The 10,440-nt window shown below is 42.7% G+C and overlaps 1 protein-coding gene across 1 annotated transcript; it reads left to right on the forward strand.

Annotated features, from left to right (window-relative positions):
• The first annotated feature begins 3,546 nt into the window (after window positions 1-3,546).
• On the forward strand, window positions 3,547-9,704 carry Ssx9 (synovial sarcoma, X 9). The gene is made up of 7 exons (NM_199063.2): window positions 3,547-3,661; window positions 4,117-4,231; window positions 4,531-4,620; window positions 5,095-5,144; window positions 5,756-5,831; window positions 9,143-9,259; window positions 9,664-9,704. The coding sequence occupies exons 1-6, from the start codon at window positions 3,593-3,595 to the stop codon at window positions 9,253-9,255; spliced, it is 513 nt and encodes a 170-aa protein (NP_951018.1). The 5' UTR covers window positions 3,547-3,592; the 3' UTR covers window positions 9,256-9,259; window positions 9,664-9,704.
• Window positions 9,705-10,440: the final 736 nt, after the last annotated feature.

Below are 10,440 nucleotides of genomic sequence, written 5' to 3' on the forward strand. Positions count from 1 at the left end.
CTTTGGAACTTTGGGCTAGAAGATTGGTGTTAAGTGCTCTGTCAGATGTTGTATAGGAGCTTGGAAGACAATGTTGAGAACAGTGCAGAAGATGGAGGCCTGGCTTGTGAAATTTCAGAGGGAAAATTAAAGACTCTTTTCAGGGCCATTGCTGTTTTGATCGTGAAGATTCTGTAGTTCTGGTTAGCTGGGGCTGAAGAATCAGCTGTGATTAACAAGATACCAGAACTACTAAAGCAAAAAGTTTACATTACTGGGACTATTGATGCTGGTTAGCTGGAGCTAAGAAATTAGCGGTGATTAAGAAGAGACCAGCATCATTGAGGTGACATCTTCTGGGAAGTGTTTTCTGAAAGCACAAAGAGGCTGTGTTCCAGAGATAGCCAAGGTTGTACTCCTGCTGCAGCGGGACTTGGTAATATGTAAGGGTCACCCAGGTGGTACTGGTTTTGAAGGCATGAAGGGGTCATGCAGAGCAGCTGAGGCTCGGCACTGTGAGAGGGCATGGAAGGCCATTGGTGAAGGTGCAGCCTCAGTTGCAATTGAAGGCCCAGGACTAAAGGGGTCTTGCAGTGTTTTGGAGATGCCAGTACCATGAGATGACCACCAAGAGCAGCAGCAGCAGTGGAATACAGGCATCTGGAGCCTAGAGGACGACGCCTGTGCTACAAAGGGCATGGCTAGAGAAGTGACCCAAGCCCTTGGAGGAGCCCAGAAGATCATGAGTTGGATCCCAGACATTGGATGGTTGGAGATTGATTTTTGCTTTTGATTGTGACTGTGCCCTGATATTTTCCCTCTTGAAGGAAGAAACTGTTTTAGTGGAGCCCACAGTTAAGAGACTTTTAATTGTAAAAGACTTTGAATTTTAACAGAGATGAATATTATAAAGAGATTGAAAATTTAAGAATATGTAAAGACTGTGGGACTTTTAAAGTTATTTAGATCTTGGGGATGAATAAGAATGTAAGGGTTGAGGCTTACTAGTGATGTGTTTGTGTGTCAAGTTGACAAGGGGTCAATTGTACTGGTTAGTTTTGTGTCAACTTGACACAGCTGGAGTTATCACAGAGAAAGGAGCTTCAGTTGAGGAAATGCCTCCATGAGATCCAACTGTAAGGCATTTTCTCAATTAGTGATCAAGGGGGAAAGGCCCTTGTGGGTGGGACCATCTCAGGGCTAGTAGTCTTGGAAAGCAGGCTGAGCATGCCAGGTGAGGCAAGCCAGTAAAGAACATCCCTCCATGGCCTCTGCATCGGCTCCTGCTTTCTGACCTGCTTGAGTTCCAGTCCTGACTTCCTTGGTGATGAACAGCAGTATGGAAGTGTAAGCCGAATAAACCCTTTCCTCCCCAACTTGCTTCTTGGTCATGATGTTTGTGCAGGAATAGAAACCCTGACTAAGACAGGGGCTAATTTCAGACTTCCTCTTGGATGAAGACACAGTCTTCAAGGTCCCAGAGACACCTCAATGTCTACTCACTAAAAGGTTTCTGGGTGATTTAGTTTGAGGATCCTTGGTTAGTGTATCTTGAGATGTGCCAAGGTCTTTGACATTCTGTGACAGTTGGTCCTGTAGATGTGGAGATTCTAGGACTTTATCTAAGCTACCCTAGTAAAAGCCCAGCAGGACATACTCTACTTAACATGTACACCCTCTTTCAGCACAGCATAGCCATATAGCCATTTCCTAGGTCCCTGGAAACCATCAGTTGGGACAGGGGGACTATTAAATCTGTGGCAATCCTCTCACCAAGTATATATTGGACACACCACAAAAAAATCTACACATGATGCAGTGCACTGTACCACAAAATGGTGATCTAAATTCCTTATAAGGCAGGTACAGGAGAAGTGTTTGGGTTCATGGTTTCTCTGTTAACCTTAGCAACCTAGCCACATTTTGTCTCCAGAGTAAAAACTTAGGAGTAGGTAATGAAGTACACACATGCAATTAAATTTCAGCAGGTGCCCAGAACTGACATTTATTAAAGAGTTTATAGTGTCTATTACTTTTTATCTATTTATTTACTCATATACTTACTCTAAGCATCCCCCCAATTGGAGTCCCCCTCCGTTCTCTCTTCCAATTCCTCCCCCCACCTCCCTTCTTCCTCCATCCACTCCTCCTCTGTTCCTCTTCAGAAAAGGGCAGCCCTCCCATGGATATCAACCAGTCTTAGCATATCAAGTTGCAGTAAGACTAGGCACATCCTCTGTTAAGGCTAGAGGTAACCCAGGAGGAAAGAGTCCCAAAGGCAAGCAACAGAATCACAGACAGCCCCTGCTGTTAGGAGTCCTACATGAAGCCCAAGCTCAACTGTTATATGCATAGAGGGATTAACTCAATTCCATGCACACTCCCTGGATGGCAGTTCAGTCTCCATGAGCCCCTATGGACCAAAGGTCTTTGATTCTTATGTTTTCTTCTAGTGTCCTTGAACCTTCTGGCTCCTACAGCCCTTCCTACCCCTCTTCTCAGAATTCCCTGAGTTCTGCCTAATGTTTGGCTGTGGGTCTTTGCATCTGTCTCCATCAGGTGCTGGATGAAGCCTCTCTGTGCCTATTACTTTTGTAATAAAATAAAAAGTTAAAACATTTATTTAGTAGGGAAGTTTAAATTCTGGAAATGCTAAGCAATCACCCAGAGCTGGAAGAGACTTCAGGAAAGGGGCATGTTAGGCAACATATAGGAAAAGAATTGGTTCAAGACACACGTGTGTCTGCTTATCAAAAATGGCTAATTCATCATATTTCTCTGATTTTTCCCTATTCATTTCAAGATGAGTGAAACTTTATGATTTCTCCTACTATTTTCATTTTTGCAAAACTAGGGAATTAATGCAAGGGCCACACACTCGTTACGTAAGAATCCTACTACTAAGCTAAAACTAAAACCCCGATTGAGTCTTTGAGACAGGATTTAATTATATATTACCCAGACTGGCCTAGAACTCACTTTATAGTTGACTCCGACAGGCATTGAACATAAGATCCTTCTACCTCAGCCTCCCAACTACCCTGTGTTACAGGCATAAGAAGGGAACTCTGGCTTTTCTTCCTCCCTTACAAACTCACCCTAGGTGAGTCACTAAACTAGTCACTAAAGGGTCTTGTAAAACACTAGGAGTTATTCTTCCTCTCTGTTGTATTTGGAGCTTGGTGTACCTTCTTCTTCTGAACTCCTCACCACCCATCTTCTAGTGACAAAGTGCTACATTCTTATCTTCTATGAAATCAGTTTTCACTGTACTTCCCTGAGTAAGAAAATGTGCCTGCCCAATTCAATAGCTTTCTATTTCCTTTAATCTCAATGAAACCTTCAGGGCAATTAATCAGGACAGTCACTTGACCCACTCTCAAAGACTCAGCATACCTTCATACATGTTTATGAACGTTCATAGAATCTAATTGATTCCTAACCACCAACTCTCCTGTAGACCTAATCAAGGATAGATGATCTCAGGGTGAAAAGGAAATCAAGAAATGTCAGCTACCGACTCTTACTGTCTATCTGCAACCCCTTCCTTCACAGGACATTTGGTTTTTTGCTTGAAGAAGACAAGATTGGGACTTTTCTAAATTACACTGACATGGAAACACTGAGATCCTGTGAAAAGATCCCCATGGAAGTGCTTTATGAACCAAAGAATATCTGCAAGGTGAGGGGTCCAGGTAGTGGGGTGGACAGAAGCAGCTAAGTGACCAAAGGCCACTGTAGAATGACTTACCAGAAGGAGGAAATCAGAGGTAATTTGGACAAGGACTACAGTCTCCACTGGACCTCCATAAGTCTAAGGATTTCTCTCCATGCACAAATGCTCCATGAGTCCTTCTACAGCCTCCATGAGGACTTTAGAATCGTGACCTAGTACTACATTCATTTGGTGTCACTCAGTCCCTTGTAAGTGGGGGAGGAGAACACATGAGCAGCATTGAGCATTTGTAGTGGCTCTGGAAAAGGCTGTCTCTCACTCAACCCTCATATTTCCCAGGACTGATTGTGTTGATTCTCTGGTGGATCACAAAGGTCCTCCACCACAGAGGGCATTCTGGGATGAATGGTACACACATCCAGCAGAGCAATTGCCAGAGTTTTCATTCCCTTCTTTTCTAGGCCTTCCAGGATATTTCTACATACTACTCTGATGAAGAGTGGGGAAAGCTGACTCAATGGCAGAAAAGTGCCTACGTGTACATGAAAAGAAACTACATCAGAATGACTGACCTAGGTAAGATGAAATCTGTGTTCAGACCAGTCTGGTGGTTTCCAGTTTGTTTGTTATGCCTCATCTTCTCAACCTGTAGCAGGGCCCTCTCCCATAATACCTTTCTTTCCTGAGAAATGTCAAGGTGCTTGTCGAGCCTGCAGCTGCTCTTTTCAACACGTTGCAGAGCTGACAGCATAGATCATAGGCAATAGAGTGCTGGCCTCTTATGGGCCTTAAGATCTGGGCTGTTGCCCAGTTTCTAGCACCATTTCCCCTCGTTGTGCTGCCTGTTAAAGAACAAGCACTCTGCTTCCTCTTAGGTGTCACCATGAACCAACCAGTTTTCATGCGTGGCAAGGAGCAGGCCAAGCAATCCCTGTTCGAAGGCATTGAAGTTCATGACAGTGATGGTGAGTGATCAGGGAGGGGCTATGAAAGTGCACCTTCTCAGTCAGGATGCATGCTAAAGTGATAGGCAGCTCTTTTCTTGTTCAGATCAGGGTTGTGTGGAACAGAGCTCACTCTGAGGTGTATTAGAAGATCCTGTCATGCACAATTCTAAAACATTATTGTGTACATTATACTGGATAATAAGTAAATGGCCAATGTGTAACACCTTCAAAGAGAGTCAGAATGTCCTGTGTCCTACCAGCTTGTGAGGGGATGAGGCAGTGATGAGGCTTAGCTGACACTTCCTATCCAATCAGATGGAGACTTCTGAAAGGACACCTGTCATTGGTCAGATGAAAGAGAGCCAGGCTCCACTAGCTCCTCCTCCATGAATGGGCCCACTCTCCACTCTAGCCTTCCCTAAATCAGCAAGATTCTGAGCCTTTGGAATATTTACTAACAAACAAAACCTTCTGATTTGTCACTATCTGTAGTTGAATGCTTTGAAGGATCTTTTGGTGTGATACCGAGAAAACGAATGAAGGCAAGTATCACCTCTTTCTTTAGGAGTGCACCCTGTTTGTCCCTCAGTTTATGTCCACATTGTTTTTTTTTTCAAAGACTTATTTATTATTATATGTAAGTATATTGTAGCTGTCTTCAGACACCCCAGAAGAGGTCATCCGATCTCAATACAGATGGTTGTGAGTCACCATGTGGTTGCTGGGATTTGAACTCAGGACCTTCTGAAGAGCAGTCAGTGCTCCTAACTGCTGAGCAGTCTTGCCAGCCTCCTCTTTTTTTTTTCTTTTTTTATGTCCACATTGTTGAGGACATAGTTTTCTTCTTGGTGGTGGATAAGTGTATAAATACATATTTGATATTTAAAGTGTAAATTTAATGTGAACTTTCGCATGCTGTTTCAAACGCCCATTCTAAGTGTATCATTCATAGTGTTACATATGGTTAGTTCATATCGTTATAGTCATTGAATCTCTGCTTCTGATTAATTTTGGTGTGTGATGATTTTATTTATTCGTCAGGCCCTGTTTTAAATATTATCCAGTAAATTAGAACACCCTATATCAAGTAGCAGAAACACTCCCTGTTGATTACTATTTGCCAAAATGCCTTTTCTCTGATTCTCTTTTATAGCTGACATTGGTGACAATAAGTATTCGTAATGTAGAAGAAAGACTTGCCTCTGGAGAGCATGATTCCAACTTGGCAGGTTGGCTGCAATCTAATTGTTATTCCTTAACATAAGTTATTGTTTGTCAATGTGGTATTTATTTAATTCTTTGAGGATATTATATAATTGATTTTAATCATATTCGCACATACCCCACCCGTTTATCCAATGAATATAAAAATCTTTCCTAGCTGTTTTTCACCCAACATCCATACCCTTTTTATTTTTATATATGTATATAAAAAAAACGAAGGTCAATTTGTCCTATCTACATACTGTGGGATGTAGAACCAGCCACTAGAGTATGGTTGATCTACCAGGGGTCATACTCTTAAAATGGACTCTTTCTCCCACAAAAACCACCTATTGTTAAGAGCACAGGAATTCCCACTCAGTCCATGCCAGAGTGCTGGCAGGCTTGATCTTGTGCAGGTCTCATAGGGGCAAAGACGCCTACTGTGTGTTCATGAGTCTAATAACCATGTCATGTTCCTCAAACACTACATTGCTCTGGTGCGAATGTCTTCTGCCTCTTCAAATCTCTCGATCCCCCTCTTCTGTTATGGAACTTGAGCTTGGGAGGAGAGTGTGTGACATATTTGATGTTTTGTTGGCAATCCATAGACACTTACTTTGTGCAGTCTAACCTGATGGTAGTTTCTGCATTAGCCACAAATCACTGTACAAAACAACTTCTCTGATACGGTCTGAGAGCTCCTTTCCCTATGGGTAGAGATGTATGAGTTTAGAAGACAGTTCATAATACATTCATTTAGCAAAATTATAGTAACAGGTTTCCCAGGGGTCCTGAATAACTACAGTTTCTTGGTAGAGGACCCGTGTTTCTTCAATTAGAGCATTTTAGTACTTACAGTACTGATAATGACGATTGCCTCAACTGTGCTAGATTATTGACCCAAAGAGCAGTTCCACTCACTTTCTGACCTGTAGCCCAACCCACTGAAGTGTAGTCCAGTCTTCCTTAGTTTCTGAAGGCCAGGTGATGCTCCTGTCAGTATTCTCTCGCAGAACTTGTACATTCTTTCATGCTGACACTCACTTTCCACATAGGGATCTCCACCTGGCCTATGCTCTGTGAAGGGCCCATGCTCTGTTCTGGCTACAAATGACAGGGCTTTCATGGTAGACCCCTTCCACTATGATCGAGTTCAGGACATATCTATACCTGAGAACTTTCTGCCCCACAGCCCCAAGACAGAGGACCCCCAGGAGGCACTTGACTATGGAATGGGGGTTTCCAGAGCTGCAGAGTCCAGTGTAGTGTAGAGAGAGTTCTGGGAGCAGAAGTTAGTGACCAGTGAGGACCAAGCTAAGGACTGACTGTGTGAACAGAGTGATCCTGATAGTGCATTTGTAGGTGGTTACTATTATCTGACACTCCAGTTCCAGAGTATCTGACAGAGTGTTTCCTCCACAGGCATACCCACATATATGTTCCACATACACAGAGACACACACAGAAATACAGGTATAAATATACATTAAAAGGCTATACATTCTGTTTCTGACTTCTTTTAGTTGTACATATACACCCTCATGCATGTCTCAGGAAGGTGAATGAAAGGTAGCTGAGGATTAGTGACTAATGGCACTTCTTGGCATATCAACAGAAAGGGTGTAGACACCACCTTGCCCAGTTCCACCTGAAGTGCTCCCACCAGCATTACATGTGATACCATCTCTGGCATGATGTTCTTTAATACCTACATCACTGTCTCCTTTCTTTCTACTCTGTTCCCTGATGCATTCACCTGCACAAGCCACCACAGTGCATTCATCTGCAAATGTCACCATGGTGTGTTCATCTGCACATGCCACCATGGGGCATTCATATGCACACACCACCACAGTGCATTCACCTGGACATGCCACCACGGTGCATTCATCTGCACTCACTACCATTGTGCGGTCATCACCCCAGGCTCCATGGTACGTCCATCTGCATGTGGCACTAAGGTGCATGCAGTGCTGTGTCCTTCTTTCTGTTCATGCTTTACTTACTGTGCTCGTAGTGCACCACCAGCTTCTTTGGGCAGCAATGTATTTTATATTCCTGTCGCTCCCAGAGCCTGTGGCTTCTTCTAGCATTTTCGTCACCTAATTTTTGTTCCTCACTCTTAATGATATCTCTTCTGCTTGCGCAAATGACAGTGTAATAACAATATAAAGGAAAACATTGTAGCTCTGGAAACTAGGTTTACTTAGGACATTTATTTCCCATTTAAACACCTGTGTTTATTTTTTATTTAGTTACATAAAGTGAAATAGTTTGTCAAGTATAATTAATGAGTAATGAAAAATCCTTTAAAAACACCTGTAAAAGATCAAGCCCTTTACCATTCTGCCATGGAAGGAGGGGCTCACCAGCTTCTGACCCTCTCAGAGGATATGGTGGCAGTTGCCAGGTGCTAGGGGAAAAAGCCAATGATGCCCAATGCACATTTAAGTAAGCTGAATTATACTCACTGGGTCTCACCAATACCAAGCAAGAGGCAATAAAAGGGAATCTAGGGGTAGGGAGGAAGGGTATTGTTGTTATTTGTGTGATCCTTTAGGCGCACAGATGATAAAAATACATTATATGTGCATATAAAATATGATAATGAAATGGAACAACATATATAACTAATATATGCTAATAGAACCTTTAGAATAATACATGAGAAGACACTTAACCTCTAATATAATACAAACATACAACTAACTAAATCAATAAGTGCTTCAGTGTTTAAAAACCGCTGAAGAAGGCAGCACGTGAGGAATGACCCAACATGTGTTCCAGGAGGAGTAGGCTCAGGAACACCAGCACAACAAAGAGAAAGCCCATGTTTGACTACAGACAATAGGGTGGCATTGGATGAGAGGAAAGTACAGGGGAAAAAAATACTCTGGTTTCCCTGGAATGTTCGAGGTGTTTGGCCTTTCTGAGTGAGGCACTCCCCCAAGCACCAGTTCAGGTGCTACAATGGGTCTCTATAATCATAATTTGACTTTTCCTTCATAAAGCCTTTTGATACTGGACAAGTTTTCTACATGCTCTGAAGCTAACCCTGAAATCCATACAATATAAGTGAATGGTCACTGGGCCCTCCTCCTAATGGAGGACAAAATAGTAAATTTATATCAGGGGATTGGGATGCTGATGGGGACAAGACAGTACACTGGACGGTATAACCCAAACTTGCCTTTGGTCTGTATTGCTGTATGGCTGATATCTCAATCTCTGTGAGGCAGCAGTAAATGGCCACCGGCTCATGGGAGGGCCAAGCCCTGTTCTTTTCTGATGAGAAAAGGCCTAGCACTCATGCACAAACCTCTCCACATTTTAGAAACTGGTGGCATTCAGGTCAATGTTTGGAGCAACCGGCTGCGAGAGAGGAAATATCGAGTGATATATTCAGAGATTAGTTATCCTGAAGAGGAAGAAGATGATGATTACTGAACTTGTAAGTGGTCCTCTGACACATCTCACAACACCCAGAACACACACATTTCCCATATGGTATTAGACCCTACCCAATCATCCACTTCTAGTCCTTTGGGGTGCGAGACTGAACCAGATATAATAAGTCATGCTTCTTTTACTCCAGTGCTGGGTAGTTTGGAGATCTTCACTAGCCAGGAAACTATGGGCTTCTAAATCCCAGGTTATCACTCAAAGTGTAGTCCATTACTTCCTCTGGTAAGGCAGGCCCATGCTCTAGAAGAGGGTGTGCTTCTGGGGCTGAACTCTGAAGCTGGGCGGAAGGAGAGCATGCAGGCTGTGAAGTACAGGTGGAAACAGAGCGCTGAGTAGGTGGTGGCAACTCACTAGCATTTTTCTTCCTTCTCTTTATTGTCTCAACCACAGACAGTCGAAATAAGCCCACAGTGGAAGAAGGAGGGAGTGGCGATTCAACATCACAGCTACAGCTTTGAAAGACTAAATATCAGCAGTATAGATACATACATTTATTTATATATTTATTGATGATATACACTTATACCTATATTTATTTATTTATAAAAGTCTACTAGAAGTCTGAGTTAAGCATGTGTCACGTGTTTGTTCTCTTAGCAATTTTGTAGGATGTGCCAAACACTGATAGGAGTCCTTTTCCATTATGCCAAACATTTCCTATTATTATTGTCACTGTGTTGAGCCCCACTATAACTGCTCTTTCTGTGCCAAGTACTCTTTAAGCATAGAACTTTGTGTATGGCAAGCATCTGGTCAGCACTGTGGGTAGTACATGCTAAGCACTCTGTTAGTATTGTCTTACTGTGTGCCAAGCCACTCTGGCAGAATACCAATGTTTCAAGCAGGTTAAATTGCTCAGTGATAAAGGATCCTGCTATCATACTTGAGTTCAATCTTAAAGACCTACATGGTTGACACAGAGAACTGGCTCCCTCACAGTGTCCTTTCCTATTCACAACTGAGCGCATTTGTGGGTGCATACACATACACACATATCCATGCATACAAGCACAAAATAACTCAAAAAACAATTGGAAATATAATAAGCCTATCAACATTCCATTTAGCAAGGCATATACATAGTACATAATGCTAGTTGCCTGCCCTGTACTCCTATGAGGAATTGTGTGTCAGCTATCATTGCACTGAAGGACACTGCCCTCCCCT

Source organism: Mus musculus, chromosome X, assembly GCF_000001635.26.
Source record: "Mus musculus strain C57BL/6J chromosome X, GRCm38.p6 C57BL/6J".
In the NCBI taxonomy this organism is placed as follows: domain Eukaryota; kingdom Metazoa; phylum Chordata; class Mammalia; order Rodentia; family Muridae; genus Mus; species Mus musculus.

Coding starts and splice junctions, on each gene's coding strand:
- Ssx9 (NM_199063.2), top strand. CDS start 3,593: ATGGAAACACTGAGATCCTGTGAAAAGATCCCCATGGAAGTGCTTTAT. Junction 4,232..4,530: donor CATCAGAATGACTGACCTAG/GTAAGATGAAAT, acceptor GCTTCCTCTTAG/GTGTCACCATGAACCAACCA. Junction 4,621..5,094: donor TGAAGTTCATGACAGTGATG/GTGAGTGATCAG, acceptor CACTATCTGTAG/TTGAATGCTTTGAAGGATCT.